This window comes from Cebus imitator, unplaced genomic scaffold (assembly GCF_001604975.1).
Source record: "Cebus imitator isolate Cc_AM_T3 unplaced genomic scaffold, Cebus_imitator-1.0 Scaffold318, whole genome shotgun sequence".
Taxonomy (NCBI): domain Eukaryota; kingdom Metazoa; phylum Chordata; class Mammalia; order Primates; family Cebidae; genus Cebus; species Cebus imitator.
This window is the reverse complement of record NW_016107633.1, coordinates 2586954-2608344: the sequence shown is the minus strand read 5'-3', so window position 1 is coordinate 2608344 and position 21391 is coordinate 2586954. Positions and strand designations below refer to the sequence as shown.

General features: G+C 41.9%; 1 protein-coding gene across 2 annotated transcripts in view; it reads left to right on the top strand.

Annotated features, from left to right (window-relative positions):
* DPY19L3 (dpy-19 like C-mannosyltransferase 3) overlaps positions 1-20581 on the top strand; it is a 76143-nt gene extending 55562 nt beyond the window's left edge. The window contains exons 16-19 of one of the 2 annotated variants that reach the window (XM_017504267.1): positions 3578-3660; positions 12303-12435; positions 15127-15285; positions 16789-20581. In XM_017504267.1, the coding sequence (XP_017359756.1) occupies positions 3578-3660; positions 12303-12435; positions 15127-15285; positions 16789-16950 (537 nt within the window). In that variant the 3' untranslated portion in view covers positions 16951-20581. The remainder of the gene's footprint in view (positions 1-3577; positions 3661-12302; positions 12436-15126; positions 15286-16788) is intronic. The other variant, XM_017504268.2, reaches the window with a different exon arrangement.
* Positions 20582-21391: the final 810 nt, after the last annotated feature.

The window sequence follows — 21391 nt, the reverse complement described above, 5'->3', positions numbered from 1 at the left end:
ATGTTATTGCTCCAATGTAAATAACTGAAACTTATTAAAAACATCTAGACACCAACAATTAAGGATTAAATAGTATATGTTACTGAGGAATCCAGTCAGTTTACATTTACACAATGATTCTGAAGATTAAAGCACCCTCCTCACAGGAAAGATAAAGCTCATGAATGTTTTTCTCACCACTGAAGATGTACCAAACAGCAACCATCTTTCACACTGCCTGTGTGCATGTAGGTTCAGTTCTTTTATGTCTCAACTATTGAAATTTTACTGATTTTTTTAAGCTATTTGACAACCGAGGTCTATTGTTCATAATAAAATTAAGGTAGGACATTGTATAAGAAGTAAACTGTCCTGGGAAGCATTGGCTCTTCAAGTGTCATCCTCAGATAAACAGCCTCAGCGTCTCTTGGGATCCTGTAAACATGCCTACGTTTGAGTCCCACTCCGGACCTACCAAATCAGAAGCCTGGGAGTCCAGTCCAGAAATCTGCGTTTAACCAGCCCCCCAGGTGATGTTGATGCGCCATCAAGTTTAAGAACCCCCTGCTGGAGAATGTCTTGAACCCAGGAGGCAGAGGTTACAGTGAGCCAAGATCATGCCACTGCACTCCAACCTGGGCAACAGAGGGAGACCCCGTCTCAAAAAAACAACCCCCCCCCCCCAAAAAAAAAACCAGGCCTCACACCTGTAATCCCAGCACTTTGGGAGGCCAAGTCAGGTGGATCACGAGGCCAAGAGATCGAGACCATCCTGGCCAACATAGTGAAACCCTGTCTCTACTAAAATGTAAGAATTAGCTGGGCATGGTGGCATGCGTCTGTAGTCCCAGCTGCTCGGGAGGCTGAGGCAGAAGAATTGTTTGAACCTGGGGGGCGAAGGTTGCAGTGAGCTGACATCTCTCCACTGCACTCCAGTCTGGCACCTGGTGACAGAGTGAGACTTTGTCTCAAAAAAAAAAAAAAAAACAAAAAACCCTGCTGTAGCATTCACAGGGTTTCTCAGCAATAGCACATTGACGAGCCAGAGAAATCTTTGCCGCCAGGGGCAGGGAGGGTCCTGTGTGCCGTAGGCTGCTCTGCAGCATCTTCACCTCTGCCCGCTTGTGGAAGCACCTTTCCCCTGGCCACAACAACCAAAAATGTCACCAGACATTGCCAAACGTCCTGGGGCTGGGCTGAAGGCACAATCTCTCCCCTCACTCCTCTTGAAAACCACTGCTGTAGAAGAACCAGAATGGCTAAAGAAGCCATCATCTCGGCCCAGCGTGGTGGTTCACGCCTGTAATCCCAGCACTTTGGGAGGCCGAGGCAGGTGGATCATGAGGTCAAGAGATTGAGACCATCCTGGCCAACATGGTGAAACCCCGTCTCTACTAAAAATATAAAAACTAGCCAGGTGTGTTGGCAGACGCCTGTAGTCCCAGCTACTCGGGAGGCTGAGGCAGGAGAATCGCTTGAACCCGGGAGGCAGAGGTTGCAGTGAGCAGAGATCACACCACTGCACTCCAGCCTGCCGACAGAGCAAGACTCCATCTCAAAAAACAAACAAAAAAAAAACCATCATCTGCAGGAAATCCTTACAGTTTTCCCTAAGTAAGGGAGGATTCCCTAAGGAATCCTCCAAAAGACTGTTAGCCTAGTCTCTCTTGACATAGGACTTCAGGAAAAATCCTAGTGCATTCAGCTTTCACTGTATAAAATAGTTCAGATATTTCATCTCCGCAAAACTTGCATAAAATCACAGAGAAAATGAAGACGTTATGGGTATGAAACTGAATCTGTTTTGCAACTATTCCAACTCTTAGAGACTTATCTATAAGTAATGTGAATTCATATATTTCAAAGCCTGATATCAGTTTTACATTGCAATTGTAATGAGGGTTTCAAAATTTCTTGTTCACACTACCAATTTTGCTATGTCTCTCTTTAAGATAAGCCTATTAAAAGGGAAAAAAGCATGTACTAGCCTCCACTCTGAAGTCAAGACTTTAATAAAATTAGCACTTTGGTGTTGGTAACTTACCTGGATCGCTGAAATCCCTACTACTGATTGGTAAAAATGACAGTTAATTAATTCAGCACGTTCTTATTGTTAAAGGAGTTTGCCACAGAATTCTTACTAGATTTTAACATTTTCAGAATTAATAACTTTCAAACTAGAAAAATATCTAATATTTATTGAGTTCACAGATTTCAAATATGTTTATACTATAAGAATTAGAGCATTTCATTAAAAAGTTGGTATTCTATTGGTTATCAAATTAATAAGGAAAACTAGATAATTGAACTATTATGAAGATACCATTTAATCAGTAATTTTTACATCTCTTCCAAAAACTAGAACCAGAAGTGCTGACACATGATTTTTCATCACTAGCAATTTTCCTGATTCACCTACCCAGGAGACAAGATTTGAATGAGCAGTAAAAATGGCCAAAGATGAGATGACCAAAAAAAAAGTGATAGGTCTCAAACACAGCCAGAGATCAATCAGGTGCTGCTTTGATTCTACTAGTGGTTCTTAAATCAAATATTATATTTTCTACATCAGTGGAGCATATATACATTGTCATTGGTCTTCTGTGCTAATATGCAAAATGAATTCTGCCTTTAACCTTAGTATGTATATAGATATGATCAAGTCTTTTTAGTCAACTGTCATTTGATAAAAATAATTAAGGTTTAGTTAATTGAATTAAATGGACTTAAGATGTTAGGTAAGTGAGTAATTCAGAGAGTAGTTTTTACATTTTATTTACAAACCCTTAAGTAACTCAGGTTGACCAGGAGGCGCCAAGTGGTATAAATAGAGCCAGATGTACCAGGTTTTCCTGGAGAGCCCTACATTCTTCTCTCTTATTGTACCAGCAGTTATATTAATATATGTCAAATCATTTGACCAGATTTCTGGCACAGAAATACAATCATGCTATTATGAAATGGAAAAGGGGCTGGATTTGGAGCCAGGGGCCATAGCTCTGCCACTTGTGACCTGGTCAAGTCAGATACCCCTCTGAGCCACAGTTTCCACACTTGTAAATGAAAAATAAATCCCCGTGGGTGATGCTGCCTGCCACATCATCCACATCATGGGTTATTGTGAGGATAAAACACTGCTGTATTCTAAAGCATTTTTGCAGCTATAAAACAGCACTGTCTTCTGCAGGATACATGCTACTTTTAGGGGTAAATTGCATGGTATTTGTTAATTACCTATTCCTAAAGGACTGTGAGCTTTCTCATGCTTGGCATTCTTGTCATGTCAAAATAATGTTTTCCTAGGTGTTAACATCACATACGGTAGCATTTTTATGAGAGTAAGATAAAAAGCTCATTTTTAAAAGTTGGCGAGACCTCTCGTCCTAATTAGCTTCAGCTGAAGATAATTTCAGAAACTTCCCAGACGCTACTTCCCTTTTATTAGGAGGGTTACTGCGGAGGTGAAATAGTTGTATATTCCAGTTGCCATGTTTATTTAGTTCACACATTATATGCAGTTTATCATTTTTTCATTTAATCTTAGTGACAGTTGTGGGTATAGGGGTGGATTTTGTTTTTGTTTTGTTTTTAATTTCAGTTCTGGCCAGGAATGATGGATGAACTCTCCGAGTTGAGAGAATTCTATGATCCAGATACAGTGGAGCTGATGAACTGGATTAAGTAAGAGGATTTTTTTTAACTTTTAAAATTTTAAGTGCCTTTTAAGAGTCACTGTAGACCACATTTGGTTTTGGGGGTTTTTTGTTTGTGTGTTTCTGAATCTAATTAGGAAGAAACATTCATCCTTACTAAATTTTTCTTTAAAACTCCATATTTGAAAATAACTTCTTTCTATTCAAGAAATATTCTCTTTATCTCACGTGGAAAGGAAAATACCCCTTTGGAGAGGAAAACAGATTCAATAAATAAATTTCAAACCACTGACAGAAATGGCAATAACTGTTTACTTATAATCTCTTTTGAAACTTAAAATGTTATGTCTCTGCCAATTTTATTTCTATTATTTTCATTTTAATACCATGGTGATTTTCTACTAATGGGGACACTTGAAAGTATGTTTTCTGGCTGGATGCAGTGGCTCATGCCTTTAATCACAGCACTTTGGGAGGCTGAGGTGGGGCTGATCACCCAAGGTCAGGAGTTCAAGACCAGCTTGGCCAATGTGATGAAACCCTGTCTCTACTAAAAATACAAATATTAACCAGGCATGGTGGCAGATGCCTATAATCCTAGCTACTCGGGAGACTGAGGCAGGAGAATCACTTGAATTCAGGAGGTGGAGGTTGCAGTGAGCTGAGATCAGACTACTGCACGTCAGCCTGGGCAACAGAGCAAGATTCGGTCTTAAAAAAAAAAAAAAAAAAAGGCAAGCATTCTTTCCTTGTTAATTATTTTTAAATTATACTGTAAACCCCAGTTAAGTAGAGGCTCATGACAGCTCAGTGCAGATTTCATGTTAATTCATCATATTGCCAAAGCCTAGGACCAGAGAAAATTTTAGACACAAAACCTGGAACTTTCTGTTAGTGCTTTAGTGTCCTGTTGGCTCTTACTTCCGCCAGCACTTTGCTGTTTTGCCTCAGCATTCATCATCAGAATGAAATTTGTGTATTTCAAAGCTTTATTAACAAAACCTGCCTCCCACCAGCAAAAATAAACTTTCCTACCAGAGCAGCATTCCCATGCCCTATGATACTGTATTTCCCTACTTTATAAACAGAAAGCAGCCGTGTAATTATTCACATGTAAATAGAGACCACACATCATCTGTGGCCCCTTCTGAAAGCATTGGCTGGATTGTCCAAGTCACTTGGGATTTTAGTGACCATATCAGCACCTGCCCATTGCTAATGCTTACTCACCAGTACAGGTTAGCCCTGCTTTTCTGCAGAGATAGTGAGTGCTTGATAGCTGAGGTCCCCTTAGTGCAATGCACGGATTTTATAGAGATTTGTGTCTAAAACATACACATGGCTTTGGTCCTAATGTCAGGCTGGATTTGTCTAGTTGTAGTGAGTATAATTTTTCACATATTTCTAGTGCTGAGAGCACTAAGCCATGCTTTGTCTTTATTTCTATAATTTTAAATTATGCCAGACAATTACAGAGTAAATAGTTCCTTCAGTATTTATTATATACAGGAAAAGAGAGTTATTCATGTAAAGGAAAGCTAATTACTTTTGCGTTAACTATAGTCAGCTGGAAATTTATGACGTACATCTGAAGGTGAGGCTGATCTTTTCTATTTTTAAGACTTTACTGTTGAAGTTAATACTGGAGGGTCCCTGCGTTCTGGTAGCATCCCGAATGTGGTGGGTCTTCCAGATCTCCTTGGATTAACACCATAAACACCCCAGTCTTTCAGGAATTAATTATAGAGTCATTAAAAATGTCTTCTAGCAGAGCCCCAGGTTATCTTTGGCAGTCTCAGACTAGATACACTTATTTGTAGTGCCTTTATTTTTATGCTTTTCCACACAGCAAATTAAAGTGACGTTTCTGGCTTTGAAAATGGTGGATGAGAGATGATTGCAGGTGCACAGAAGAAAGTACGAGTGTCCTGTTTCTCTCGTTTGGGAGGTGATGTTTGCTCCTCAGACCCTCCTTTGGCTACGGCTCCTCTCCCTGTAGTGCCTTTGTAGTAGGCATACTCTTTTGGCTTTTTTTTTTTTTAATTCTCAGCAACTGAAGGGTTTGCATTGTTCCAAAAATTTGTTCTATTGTGATCTAACCTCAGCTGTTTTCCCCTAAAATTCTTCAAATCTAAATAATCATTTTTATAAAACTAGCTGCTTGGCATGTTTGCAAAATAAGCGTTAAGTGATGATGAATGTATGCCAAAAATAGGGTCTATGTAGACATCAGATACGTTTGTTTAAATCAACACTCAAATCCACACTGGCCTGTAGGCTTGGATTCCAAACGCAAGTGACTGCCTTAACCTGCCCTGATTTCTTCTGTTTTTGAAATATAAAATATGACCGTCAAGTTTCACCTCACTGCTTTGGTTAGTCACACGGTGTCCCTGTTATTAGCAGGTTTGAGTTGTGTTGGAGAAAAGGGTATGGCCTAAGGACTTTTCCCAATACATGAGCTGTGTCTGAAAGAGTCCCAAGATGCCTGGCGGAGAACCAGCACTGTCTCTCAGGGCTGCCTCTGTCCGCCCCAGCCTGTCTTCCTGTCTGCAGTGTTCTCAGACAGTCAAAGCAGACACACCCAAATGTCTGTCTTCTGTCCACGCAGTCACCACGGCATCTATCAGACAGGGGCACAGCCTCCATTATCGGAGGGATGGCTGCCCCTGGGATGAATCAGAACTAGAGAAATCGTGGCCTATGGAATCCCTGGGGGCACCTCAAGTGACCCTCCCTTTTGACACAGGGCACCCCTTACCCCGTGTCCTTGCTACTGGGGTAAGCCACACCCTGCAGGAGGCATCACCATTGTGCTCCTGGACACGGGACTTCCGCTCAGAGACTCAGGCTTTCCAAGTAATTTTGGAGGGCTTCTCTGCTTTGAGGGTAAATTGAAAGATGTGGTTGCCTCAGTGGAAGTTGGTTCTTTTCTTTTTTATAGGCTAAAGAGATACCCTCAAGGGAAAATAAAGGGCATTACTTGAGGGCGACACTTACTTAAAATGAGAGGGGTCATACCCAAGGGGTTGGGTTCCTGTGGAGACTCTTAAATTCTTAACTAATTTATAAAGTTATTTCACATCTGAAGTTGTGCACTTATTAATACAATTCAGCAGGTGCTGATGGAGCACCAGCTGTGTACGGGCGCGGTGTGAAGCGTGTGGATGCGGGTGGCGCTCCGCTGCAGCTGCCTGTCCCTGGAGTAACCGCTGGGCCTCGCCTCAGCACAGTTGCCCTCATTCTTCTCTCCCAGATTCTCACCCTCAACTCCATTTTAAGATCTTCAGAGGCTTAGCAAGTTCAGTGGGAAAGTTTTTTTTTTAGAGTTCTAATTTTTAGTAATAGAAACGTTTTATGCTTTCCTATCTTTAGCTCCTAAAAGGAGTAGAAATTTAAGTTTCAGTATGCAACCAAGAGTGTTTCGGGTTTAAGTTGCTCTTTTTTACAAGGATGTTGTGACATTTGACATGTTGTTAAAGTCAGAGAACCAGGCTGCGGTAGCCCCAGCTGCCTTCCCTGTGAGCTGGGAGGCACCTCCACCCCAGCCTTCTACACCCCAGCCTTTGTGCGTTCACCTGCCTGCTGCTCTCCGTGTTACACCGATGTGCTGCGTGCCTTGTTTTCAAGCAGATTTAAATGCATATATTCATATTTACCCTTCTCTGCTGATAAGGTTTCCTGGATACAAAGATTAAAAACTTGGAATTTTTTTTTTTTCCCCTTCTGGCATTTCTTTCAGCAAAAGCCAGGTGGTACTTTTATAGGTTTTCTGTGTGATTAGAAAGCACGTGTACTTCAGCAAGGCCGAATGCAACCGCAATCTGTGATTCCTGCCTTGTTCCTTTGTGTCTTTGAATGTTGGGTTTTGGTTCCTCAACATTTTCTTTTGACATTTTGCAAATAAGATAGATAGATCCATAGATTTGCATATTTTGAGGGATGACATTTTAGCTACTTTGCTTTAGGAAATTTTCACTGGAAATAGTCTCTTTTCAGTAATGAAGGCTGCGTGTGCAGTGTTTTCTCAATGGGCCTGAAAAATGGACCAACTTAATTTCACATTTAATCAAAGCAGAAAGTTAGTGTATATTTAAAATATGATGTAGGCTAAGTTCAGACCTTAAATGCCTTTAAGCCTCTTCTTCATTTAGTGAATCATTTTGTATTTGCATAATTCTATAAATTTTTGAAGTGTAGCTAAAGCAATGTTCACACATTATATTATAATGCTCAGTTTCCCCATTAGTTAAATAGCAGTTAACTTGTTGAAGCTTAGAGCTTCAAAAATAAATGAGATTATTTGTTCAAAATGCCATCAGGTCTTCCTGGAATGACATTTAAATTATATAATGTAAATCCATTTGACCTGTGAGTCCTTGTCATTATTTAGTGACATTTCTTACAGAACAAATTGTGTGCAGGTTGGGCAGTCTGCTATGGAGCTTGGCAAAGGGCTATAAAAACAAATTATCCTTTCATTTTATCCATCATTTGTTCAAACATTTGTAAAAATGGCTTTGTTTTTCTATAATAGAGAAATGTCATTCAATGGTTAAAAGCACATTAGCTGTTTTAGATACAGACCACAGACTGTATCAGGCGAGAGCGTAAAGGAAGAACGCCCAGCGTTGTGTCCATCACTGTGCTTGTTTTCAGCCGAGGACAACGGATCCCTTCTCCCTTAGCCCGCTATGTTTGTCACAAAATATAAAGGACAGCGGGTATAGGTATCCTTTTCAGTTTAGGAATGTGGGACTCATTGTTTCTCATTTTGTTACACTTTGCTTGTAGCTTTTCCTTTGGCATTTGCCTTATGGGTAGAGTGTAGTATTGGAAGTAGCAGTAATACCTGCCAGGTTTACCACGGAGCTGGCGTATCAGACCAGGCCCCATGGCACAGAGGGAAGAAGCATCATCCTTACTGTCCTTGGAACTCGGTCGTTTTCAAAGAAGTGTTATTTTTGTTTTTATTTTATGTATTTTTTTGAGTTGGAGTCTCACTCCGTCACCCTGGCTGGAGTACAGTGGCGTGATCTCGGCTCACTGCAACCTTCACCTCCTGGGTTCAAGCGATTCTCCTGCCTCAGTCTCCCAGGTAGCTGGGACTTCAGGCAGCCACCACCACACCCGGCTAATTTTTGTATTTTTGGTAAAGGAGGTTTCAACGCATTGGCCAAGCTGCTCTTCAACTCCTGACCTCAGGCAATCCACCCGCCCCAGGCAGTCCACCCACCTCAGCCTCCCAAAGTGTTGGGATTACAGGCGCCCGGCCAGAAGTATTATTTTTAATTCATTTTGTAGGCATGAGGATATGTGTATGTCACTGCTTTAAAATAAAGCCAAGTCCTCAGTGAAAGAGTATGTTAACAATCCAGAGGATTGTGGCACTAACACATTAAATAGATTACACTTCTTTTAAACTTTCTGACTTTGCTAATAAAGCCAGACATTAAGACAGTCACAACTGAATGTGCCTTATTCTGTTTTTTTCCCTGATTCCCCTGAGCAGCCATGTGTCACTCACTCTGCTGGGATGGCCCTGCTGCTGCCTTGGGGCTGCACCTGCTAGGGGTTGGGAGTGGGAGCCACCCAAGAGCTCTTAGAACCTGCCCAGGAGAGAGCATCTTCAGTGGCTGTTTCATTTCCAGCTTAGCGGAAGGCCTGCAGTAAGCATTAGTAACTCTGTGATAGACTAACTCCAGCACTGGTTTATTGAAGTGTTTGTCTGTAATGGGAGCTGTTAAGTAAGCTTTTTTTTTTTTAGATGGAGATTTGCCCTGTTGCCCAGGCTGGAGTGCAGTGATGCAGTCTCAGCTCACTGCAGCTCCTGCCTCCCAGGTTCAAGCAATTCTCCCTCCTCAGGCTCCCGAGTAGCTGACATTACAGGTGCCGACCACCATGCCCAGCTATGTTTTGTATTTTTAGTAGAGACAGGTTACACCATGTCGGCCAGGCTGGTCTCGAACTCCTGACCTCAAGTGATCTGCCCACCTTGGCCTCTCAAAGTGCTGGGATTACAGACATGAACCACCATGCCTGGCCTAAGTAAGCTTCTTGAAGACAGGTTGTCATATCATGTTTGCCAACCCAGCACATAGTAGACCCCCAGCAATGTTTTTTGAATAAAGAATAATTTTATAAGTCCCTGGAGGGCAGTTGAGGACTTTAAGCATTTCAGCTTTTGTGAACTCTGTGATTCATCCAAGGGCTATGATTATAGTCCAGGAGGCAAGCTGAAACCTTGGTCATTAGCTGTGACTAGATAACAGGGCCTGTCATCTTATCTCTGCCGTAATTATAAAATGCATGTACACACAGCTTTGTGCATCTTTGTGGTGCTGAAGCTGCAGAGATTCCTATTATACATTCAAAACGGTGATGGCGAGGCAGTCTTGTTATTGGAATGGATGTTGTAAGCTCAGCTGCCGGGTTTGTCTTTTGTGTAGAAGGCCAGCTTGGCACTGTTCAGGCAGTGAGACTACAAACCAGGATCATTCGCCCCTGATAGCTCTCGCCTCCACCTCCTGCTCTGCCAGGCGTGGAAACCAGACTCGTGTTTCTTCTGCATCCTAAATCTGTCTAGTTCAGAGGACCAAAAACAGCCAGTTTTTGGCATGGATGTGTCAAGTTACTGTATCGTTGATTGCTGTGGAATGGCTTATGCCTGTTGAGAGTATTCAAAAGGAAAGAAGCCTGGCTTGGAAAAATGGTGGCACTTTTTAAAATTAGTATTTGTTCGTACTTGTTTCTGTTAGCAATTACACTCTAAGTGAGGGTAGCACAGTACACAAGGCCCAGAGTAAGTGTTTAGTGTTAACTGAATTAAGCCGAATTTCAGGAAAACCTTTCACTAAGGACTTCTGTGCACCTTTGCGTTTTCTCTGAAACCGTCCTATTTCTCTGACCACGTGTGACAGAGTGTGAGAGATTGCCAGTAAATTGTTGGTACGGGGACAGAGCTAACATCTATTTGTTCTTGTGTTCCTGGGTCTGTCAGAATGACAAGCTCTCAAGTGCAGCCAAGCTCATGTGAAACTTTTTTTCCTGTTGGAATCTGCATTCTAGACTCTGGCATGGGCAAGGGGATGCAGATTATGTGTCATTATGTATGCTCATTGTCATTCCAGCCACTTTTTTTCCTCACTTAAGAACACTTATTGGAATGCAAGTGAATGAGAGTGTCATTGTTAGAAAGAAAATCTTGAATTTTTCAAAAGTAAACTATTTGTAAATGTCACAACTTGAATTGTAGGATGTCTTGCTCGTAGACATCCAAGGCCTCTGTTGGATGGCATTCACGCTGGAGTCTTAGCACTGAGTTGGAATAAATAAAACATCCTGGTGGGATGTATGAATATGATGAGGCTTCTCTTAGAAACCGCAGCACTAGAGCTAGTTGCGTGCCCTGCTCCAAAACCATGGAGAACAGCCTGCCATGGCTTTTTCTGCAGAGGATGTTGAATTTTAATGATTTTAAATAAACTCCTCACAACTATCTTCCTCATTTTAGTTCAGTCCAACAAGCACGGGCTCCTCTCAACACAAGAAGGATAAATGCATCCTGCAGTGTCCTCAGTGGGCCTCTGTGGGAAATTCTGCACTGGGGAGAATCCCTAGAAGAGAGAGCTGTTAGGGCCTCCTGAGAAATTAACTTCTTGACAGCTTGCAAGTGACTCTTAGGTTTCCCCCCTCAAAAAATAATAATAAAGTAAAAGGGGAAAGAGTTAAATCAACTACTGTGATTCATTTTTTCCAGGGAGGAAAAATGCTTTCCTTGTATTCTGAGAGTCTTTTCTTGGTCCTTAGTCCCTGCCCCTCACATACCTGGGAGGCAGAGAATTGTAGCATGATGGGAACGGGTAAGCGAGTTTGTGCCTTAATACTAGGGTGCCCTGTGTTCCTTAAACTGCATAGAGTTAGTCATAATCAGGACTAAAGAAAAGGTATGTGTAAAATATTTGTGTTTTCACATTAGAAGTATTGTGTATCCCCCATATTGAGTAAAAAGATATTGGCTATTTTAGAATCTTGTTTCCATGTTTTTTTTGTTAATTCTGTTTTAATTTATGGTGGTATCTGTGATTTTTTTTTTCCTTACTGCTTTTTTAAGCAAAAACCCTTGGAACTGACTCGTGATCACCTGCAGTTTCTGGCTTGATGATTTGTTACATGTTGCTCTAGGTAGCCCTTTTGTTAAGTTCAAGATGCAAAGCAACTTTTAGGTTCTTTCTGTTAGACTCTGCCCCTCTGGAACAACAGCAGGAGTGCATTGTGGGTCTTGGCCTAGAAGCCTGGACTCTGGAGCTGCGTTCCCTGCCTTCTAAGACAATTCCTTATCAAAGTAAACCTAGCAAAGCATTAAGAACCTTCCCCACCATTATTCTGGTGAACAGTCAAAAACAGATACAAAATGTTGCTGTAAAAAATAATGGGCTTGTGCAAAAGTAATTGTGGTTTTTGCTGTTACTTTCGGCAAAAACCGCAATTATGTTTGCACTCAATAACTTGAGTACAAATCAAAACCCAAGCAAACTCTTGTTTTTTTTTTCTGACTCGTAACACTTTGTAACATAGCTGGATTCTTCTGAAAGAGTGGTATTGGCTTCTTTGTTGTCTTTAAGGACCTCTTAGCAGTGGATCCTTAATTCAGACTCTCAAATCTTTCAGCTCTAACACTCCAAGAAAGGCTGTGTTTGCTGGAAGCATGCAGTTGCTGGCTGGAGTCAAGCTGTGCACAGGAAGGACCCTAACCAACCACCCGCACTACGAAGACAGCAGCCTGAGAGAGCGGACCAGAGCGGTGAGGGTCGCCTGTGCCTCCCCTCACTTCTTGTGGGCCAGCCATAATCTGTGTGTCCCTATGTATGGTAATGATGGGGCTGAAAACTGCACCCTCCAGCATTAGGTTGGGGGTGTATTAGTCTGTTTTCACGCTACTGATAAAGGCATACCTGAACTGGGCAATTTACAGAAGAAAGGTTGAATGAACTTACAGTTCCGCATGGCTGGGGAGGCCTCACAAGCATGGTGGAAGGCAAGGAAGAGCAAGTCATGTCTTGGATATGGATAGCAGCATATGACATGGATAGCAGCAGGCAAAGGGAGCTTGTGCAGGGAAACTCCCCCTTGTAAAACCATAAGATCTTGTGAGATTTATTCACTACCACGTGAACAGCACAGGAAAGACCTGCCCCTATGATTTAGTTACCTCCTACCAGGTCCCTACCACAACATGTGCGAATTCAAGATGAGATTTGTGTGGGGGCACAGCCAAACCATATCAGAGGGGAAATCAGAACGTAAGTGCGCAGAGCTTGCATCTCCCGGTTCAGGACCTCTGCCTGCCCACCTCCACTGAGGACATGTCGTTAGGCCACAGGTCCTTCCAGGGGAAGAACTGAGAAGACACATGCCTTGAAAGGTACAGAAGAGATCATTTGGGAGCAAAGCTTTTGGATTAGGCAGGGGACGGAAAAGGAGTTGAGGCATGCTGGTCACATTTCTTACGGACCATTCTGAAGTCTGCGGTTTTTGTTTTTTAATAGATAATAATATAGTCTCGTAGTTCAAAATTCAGAACATATTTTTGTATGTATTTCCCTTTTGGGAATATGGTGAAAAGCCTCTCTCCCACCATTGTAGCTCTTAGTTCCCCTCCTAGAAGGCAGATAATGTTAGCAGTTTCTTGTGTCTCCTTCCGCAGGTATTTTATGCATATACAAATATCAGGGGGAGGGCAGTATTCCTTTCTCCATTTTTACAAAAGAAGTGACATTCTACATTCTGCTTTGGCACAGTATATTTTGGAAATCATTGTATATTCAGTATATTAACAGCTTCCTTGTTATTTTTAAAGCTGCTTAATATTTTATGTGGGTGTGGCATTTTATTTATCCATTTCGACCATTTCCCTGACTTTGGCGATTATGTGAACAATGCTGCAGATAAACTTGTCTGCATGTCACTCTTTCCAGGCACAGTGTCTGTCTGTACAGCAGATTCTTGGATGTGGAAGTGCTAGGTCAGGGTTGTTGGCATCTGTAATATAGAGCGAGAGATGTTATCAAGTCCCTTCTCTACGGATCGTGTTCGTTTACATTCAAGTCAGCAGTGCAGGAGGGTGCCTGTGTCCCTTTGTCCTCACCAATCAAGTTTCAAACTCATAAACGTTTCCTAATGTCACTTTTTCTTGTTGGAAGTTGAAAAGTTGTTGAAAAAGTCTTGTTTTAAGGTGAGATTCGACTAACCTAAAAGCGGATGATTTTTACTTAGTCTCCTGCTTTGTATTCCTGCTTAGGAATTTTTTGATGGGCTCAAGTGTTCCAGATGGTTTCAAATTAACTAGGAGGATGCGAGAAAGGGGCTCCTTGGCTTTCCAGACACCAGGTTCATGAGGGGGTGGCCTCTACTGCTTGGACTGGAGACTACAGAAAAGACAGGTCTAGTGCACAGAATGTCCTCCTGGGCATCTCCTTTCTTGTGTCAACACAAGGGTTAGGCCCCAAACACTGACGTCCTGAACGTCCTCCAGCTCTCCAGTAGTGACCCTGGAATCCTTGGAATGCCTTCCGTCTGAGACCTTGTGCTGGACTGCAGGAGGACACAGTTGTCACAGTCACAGCATCCTCCCTCCCTACCATTTCACCCATCCGTATGGATGCATCGAATTAGGCCCTCAAGCCCAAGCCCCAAATCAGAAACCTAGCACTCAGAATCAGGGCGCAACAAAAGAGGCAGTGCCTCTCTTATCAGCCCCCACATACAACACCTCACACAACCTGTTTCCATTCCAGCCCCAGAATCTAGGGCGCTTAATTTGCATCCATCCCCTGAGGATGTGTGGCACTGGTGTGAACAGGAAGGGGGCCTCCTGTGGTGTTGCCCACGGTGTGCTGCAAGTGTCTCTCGCCCCCAGGATGGAAGAGAGGAAGAGGAGCAGTGGGGTCTCTCAGCTGAGATGCGGGGTAGCAGCGGTAGAGCAGCCTGTACTACTGCAGCCTAGGAGCAGGGACCCTCCAGGGACCCCTCTCCCCACCTGCTGGAGCTCCACCTTACTGGGACGTGTGCCCCCCAGACTGTCCCATCATCACCCTTAATGGGCCACGTTAGTCTGGAGGGCCTTTTTTTTTTTAAAGGTAGAGACTGTGTCCTATTTACTCAGCCCTGTCATTTGCCTTGAGACAGCAGTCTTGGAATTGGTGTCTACTGATGAATATGTTCCTAACTTGAAGTAATATATTCTGAATCCAGATGTGTTCACCCTGGCGCACTGTCTCCCCAGGGCTTGAGCACTCACAGTGTTCTGGGGATTCCCACACACACACTCTCGGCCTGCAGATGAGGGAGTGTACCGTGGCCTGGGCTGGAGGGGAGCACGCCTTGGCTGTTAGGTCTTGGACTCAACCCTGTGGGAGGTTACATCACATTCTTTAGTTAACTCCCTGGCAGTCGAGTGGCATCTGCCACATTGTATTTTTATGTCCTTTTGAAGGTTTATCAGATATATGCCAAGAGGGCACCAGAGGAAGTGCATGCCCTCCTAAGGTCCTTCGGCACCGACTACGTAATCCTGGAAGACAGCATCTGCTACGAGCGGAGGCATCGCCGGGGCTGCCGACTCCGGGACCTGCTGGACATCGCCAATGGCCACGTGAGCATGCTCCCTCCCCCTGTGCAGGGTCTCCTGGAGGGGTGGGACTCTGATTTGAATCCTAAGAATGTGCATCTTTATATCCATGTCTAGGAGAATTACACTACGAATCAAGTGTTCTCTTTTTCTCTTGCTTCCTGCAGAACCCCTCTCTTGGCACTTAAGTGACTGTCACCAAGGTGGGGCAAGGGAGAGGTGAGAGGGGAGCCCCGGGTCCCCAGTGTCACACCAAAGAGAGCAGCTCGTTCTTCAGCTCGTTTATATGATGGAGCTCTGCATCAAATGTGTCTGTTAAGGATTTTGCTGTTAAAAACAAAACCTCAGCCTTTAATCCCACAGCTCCAGCGCTTCATATTGGCCAGCCGCTGCATGGCGGGGACGGGGGGCCCTCCTGCCCTCCAGCCTTGGTGGTGGATTCCCCCTGCCCCTCTGCTCTCTCCCACTGAGTGTCCTGTGTCCACTGGTTCGTTTCCACAGGCTGGTTTTCAGAGGCCAAGTTGCACTCCAGAGCGGAAAGGCAACAAGCTGATTCTCCCTTCTCCCTTCTCCCTTCTCAGGAGAGTGTTCTTGGAGCTATGCCAGGTCTCATCAGAGCAAACAGATTTTCACCCTTTAGAGGTGTGATGTGTGCTGTAATTAATGGTATGAAAACCAATAGATATTTGTTTACAAATTGGACAAAGTGACAAACCTAGCCTAAATTTGAAAAAAAAAAAAAAATCTTTACAGAATTTGAGATTCAGATTTTTGTCCAAGGAGAATAGTAGTTTATAACTCTCTTGAGTTCAGAAGTGGTACAGACCAAAGATGTGCATTTAAATTTTGATTTGAGTGTGACTTTTTCAGGTTATTTATTTATTTTTGGAGACAGGATCTCTGTCACTCAGACTGGAGTACAGTGGTGTGATCTTGGCTTACTGCAGCCTTAGCCTCCCAGGCTCAAGTGATCCTCCCACTTCAGCCTCCCAAGTACCTGGGACCACAGGCATACCCCACCATACCCAGCTAATTTTGTTGATTTTTTGTAAAGATGGGACCTGGCTGTGTTGCTCAGATGGGTCTCAAACTCCTGACCCAAGCAATTCTGCCTGAGCCTGCCAAAGTGCTGGGGTTGGAGGCATGAGCCAGCATGCCTGGCCTAAGTGTGACTTTTTCTGATGAGTTAGGAAGATTTCCCTGATCACAGTAGTTCTCTGTGTTTCATTTCTGTGAGAGAGATGCTATAGTATGTTCCTAAGAACAAGCAGACCTGAGTTCTAGTTCTGGCTTTCCCGTTAATGGGATTATCGTGTGACACTGTACTCCCCTTCTCAGCCTTGGTCTGCACTTCTGAAGGGGGAAAAGGATGGGCCAGATGATCTCCAAGTGCCCATGGACACTGAAATAATATAATTTAATTTCACTCACAGGTCATTCTTGGACCCAGTACCTATTCCTGCTCCTACTGTCTTTTGTAAGTAGGATTTCCCCCCCAAATTGTATTTGGGTTTGTTTTGGTTTTAGATGATGGATGGCCCAGGAGAGAATGATCCTGATTTGAAACCTGCAGACCACCCTCGCTTCTGTGAAGAGATCAAAAGAAACCTGCCTCCCTACATGGCCCACTTCACCAGAGTGTTCCAGAACAAAACCTTCCACGTTTACAAGCTGTCCAGAAACAAGTAGCGCAGATTTCTGCCCAGTGTCTATTTTTGATACAGTGAAACTGCATCATGATGAAACTCGGTAGATGACATTTCCTATGTAAGTAGGTAGCCCGAGACTTCAAGCTGTGATATGAGTAAGTTCTACAGATGTTTACACAAGCGTTGCCATCTTTGAAAGCATCTTCTACAAGCAGAAGTCTTTTTTGTCGTGTGTCTTTCTCATTAATGTTCTTTAGCCTAAATGTTCACAGCTTTCTAAGAGTGACCTAGAATGATGTTGTTGGAAAGAATGATGTGTATTCTGTGGATACCTGGATAGGCACATATCACGTTGGAAGATGAGCACCTGCTCAGGATTTGAAATACTTTTAATTTTCAGGTGACTTAGGACAGCTATGATTGAATCAGCTAGACGGGATGCTTGACTTATTTAATGATTGCCCTGGTGAAGACCAACTGGTAACTTTTTAAAAAGCTGTTTAGAGTCCTGTTTTACCTTAAAATGTTATAATATATTTTCCAATTATCATGCTTTTAACATTAACAAAAAAAAATCATGTTAGGTCTTTGTATCAAACATTTTGTTACACTCTGAAATTTAATGTGGAGTACTTCAGCGGTATGTGTCATGTATTTGTGTGTGTGTGTGTGTGTGAGTGTGTGTGTTAATGCTGGGCACAGAAAAGTGTTACAAGTTCCATATTGTAAGTCCTTAAAGGAGCAGAAATGTATGTAGCCAAGAAGAATTCATTAAGTTTAGTGTTACTATTTTAAAACCTACTGATACTCTTTAACCTCTCCTGCAAGTAACAGTTTTGCTTTATTTCTTACTCATTTCAATTTTTTGGGTTTGCAAAATTTTGTAAACTTTTTGTGTTTTTAGCCTTTGTATTTTTTACAGCCTAGAGCCTTGCAAAGTCTGAATATTTTTTAAATGTTATATCTTAACTGGTTCACTAATACAGTATTTTTCTCAGACAGCATTTCAGACAGCATTTTCATACCAAGTTTGACTTGTGGTCTCCAATCTTACTGGGAGGGCCCTGGTGTAACTCTTTTCCTTACTAAAAGTGCCTCTAACTCATGCTTATTTGTAAACAACAAAGAAGAGTATATGTACCTGCTCAAACTTTGTTTGATAATTACTTATATAATTAATTTCTAATGATGAGGATGTGTAAAAGTTGCTAGGAAGAACATATTATTCATTTAATTAAATCAAGATGGCTAATGGAATTAACTTTCCTCCCCTGTTCTTGCCAGGTGGAAATGATTTAAGCATTTCTCCTTGCATTTGTATTGAAGTAAATTACCGTAGGCATCAAGATGGCTGCATCACATTTTCAAATGCTTTCATATTCAGTTGTTACTTATTAAGCAGTATTCGAAAAAGTTTTTATACTGTCATGTTGGACACAAGCAGACTCAGCTTTTATCAAAACTTGTTTAAATAAAAAATTGACAGTAGCTGGGTTGTTAAATTATGCAACTGAAACTCCTGAATTATACCTTTTCTGTATCCCTTAATAAGATTGGAGACCACTGCAGTTTAGGATAATACAATAATAAAACGTTTTAATCAGTACTGAAACTTTAATTAAGCCAATAATGATGCATACCTGTTGTAGCTGACAGCATGGGTCAGTACATCCTTCAGCGAGTGCCTTACTCTAATTGAAACCAAGCACATGTAAGGTACAATATGTTAGACTGTGGTTTTGTTTTAAAATCCTCTGTTACGGCTATATTTAAATTTATTTTAAATATTCCTGTGTGTATTCATCTAAGCACTTGGGCATTTGGAGTCTCAATATACAAGAAACATGTACTTAAATTTTTATGCTGATCACCACAATGATGGCATACAGTGATTTTTTTTCATAGTTTAGGTGTCATTATTGCCAGCACCTTTAGTGCTCAGTCTTTAGTGAAAAATATAAAGTGCCAAAAAAAACTTGCAAGACCGAATCCATACTTAACACTCTTTCCAAGACACTGTGACCATGTAAAGTAGAAGTTTTTATTTCCTGACGACCAAATCTCTCAACGAATCATGTTATGAATAAATATTTTTAGCACTCGTCAGTATTCTCTGATGTGACCTTCTCATTGGAGTACACAGAAGGAAAGCAAGGAAGAGCATCTGACTTCTGGCTCTGGCTTACAGCCTCTCCACCAGACCGAAGCAAGAGACCCACAGCTGCAGCTCCCTGCCACTCAGACCTGATTGGTGAGAGCCTCAAAGAATGGCTCTGTTTGCTATTGCTGGAAAACCCACCTGATTTTGCTTCTGAGTTAGGAGTCAGAAGACCCTCCAAGTACAATACAGTAGAAGTGCTCTTAACGGACTCTGCCTACGTGACTCCCAGGCCCTGGAGTCTCCAACTCTCATGAGCCACCCGCCCTGGCACAGCTAGAGGCTGCTCTCTGGTGTTCTCAGTGCTCTGGCTCCCTCCCTTGAGTTGTGCGCCCGTCCCAGACTTCTCCGTGCAAGTTCTACTTCCTCTTGTAAGTACACAACTCAGTTCTAAGTATTTACATACACGCAGAACATACGGCTGTGAAAGAAAGAGCTCTTTCTGCAAAAATTAAGCTGAATGCTTTCGTAAGAAGTGATAAAGATTGAGTTGCCAATAAAAGTTGCTTTTAAATTAGGTGCGGCTGGGAAAATTATAAGATACTGGGGAAAATACACAAATCAAGAAAATTTCTGAGCTTAGATTGCTTCATAGATTTATTTAAGTACTCACCCCACCTTTACAGACTCTGAACTGAGAAGAAGGTACGTAGATCGTGTTATTGGTGTGATTTATGTGAGAAGTAGAACTATAGTCATTGGACCCTTAGGCAAAGGAAAACCATGTCTTTATGTCAGAAGATTAGCAAATGAATGTACAGTCACACAGTTTAGGTTGTGATTCCCTACTTTAACCTACTTGCTTTATTAAATAGCCAACTCCTGATACTGATCACAATGGTTGTTAGAGATTTTAATGTAGTTGGAAGGTTCTAATCACTTTTATTACAGGCATTTGGAAAATAGGGATTAATTTCAAATATATTATCCAGGAGTATAATTAGATATTACCCAGGCCATTGTCGTCCTGTTGGTGATTTTCCCCACCCTTGTGAGATCAGCGTGACAAGAGAGTGTGTGGGTGTGTGTTTGGGTGTGTGCTTTTGGTTGGGTCCTGCCAGGTGGCAAAGGTTTTAAATATGTAAATACATCATCTGATCTGCATCTTTCACAATGAACTAAAATTAAATTATCTAATCTGATTTCATATTAACTTTGTCTAAGATGTAAAAATTTGAGTTCATCTTTGGCCCAAATCTACCTGAGTTAACATGCAAATATTTGATTTTTAAAATTTAACTCAAATCGCAAAATCAGTAAAGTGTTCTCAGACCCTGTATTTTAGTTAACATGCTCCCAAACGCTTTAAACATGGCAACCTTTTGGACTAAGAGAGTGTTTATCTATTGGTGAAAAAATGCTTTTGAGATGAGAGAGTGTCTTACTTTCTTGTGGCAAATGATTTTCTGTTTTTAACATCCTTTGGGTACAGTCTTACAAAGAGCTTTTATAATTTGTTGTACTGAATTGTATGGAGATTGTATACTAAGTAAAGCTCTTTTAAATTGCATAAGATGAGTGTCTTGCATTTCTTTGAAGATCAAAACTCAAGGAACCTGCTTGTGGAAGTGCATTAAATATTTGCTAAATAGGGCAAATCACTAAAGATGGATATGTAGGGTCTTAATTGTAACTGTTATTGTTGAGGGTGTTTATTTTTTCACATAGATTTTGGTTTGGCACCTGCTTGTTTCACTTGAATTCCAAGGTTACCGTTTAGATTTATAAAGAGATGACTACTGTCAGCAGAATTTATCCTTGAAGAGATAAATGCTGTTTTGACCTTAAGAACAGTTTCTACTTGATTAAATTCTGAGCCTTTAGTAATTCAAGAAGATGGGAGGTAGTACACATGCTTGGTAAGAGGGTACAGATAACAAATGTATTAGCTGTTATGTTCAAAGCGGACATTGAAATTTCAAGCAAAAATGGTCAGAAAGACAGATTGAAAAAAAAAACCCAACGGTAAGATCTCAAATATTCTGTACCGACAGGTGGTCCCTAGCAAAGTAAGAATAACAAACAGTATAGTGAGAGATGTGGAATATGAATGAAATAAACATGGAATGGGCTGACATGGAATACCAGGTACTTGACAGATGAAATGTTTTTTTTTTTCTCTACCCTTCCTTTCAGATAAGGTGTCTGAAACTCATTTCACAAACCCTTCTGTTAATATTTAGAAGTTGGCTCTGTAAGATTGTTTTTCAGAATGCAGATAATAGAACTATAGAGTAATGTGAAGTCAATTTCATGGGTTACAACCAATATTTAAAAGGAAAGGAGGGAGGGAGGGAGGGAAGGAAGAGGACAGCCCAATGAT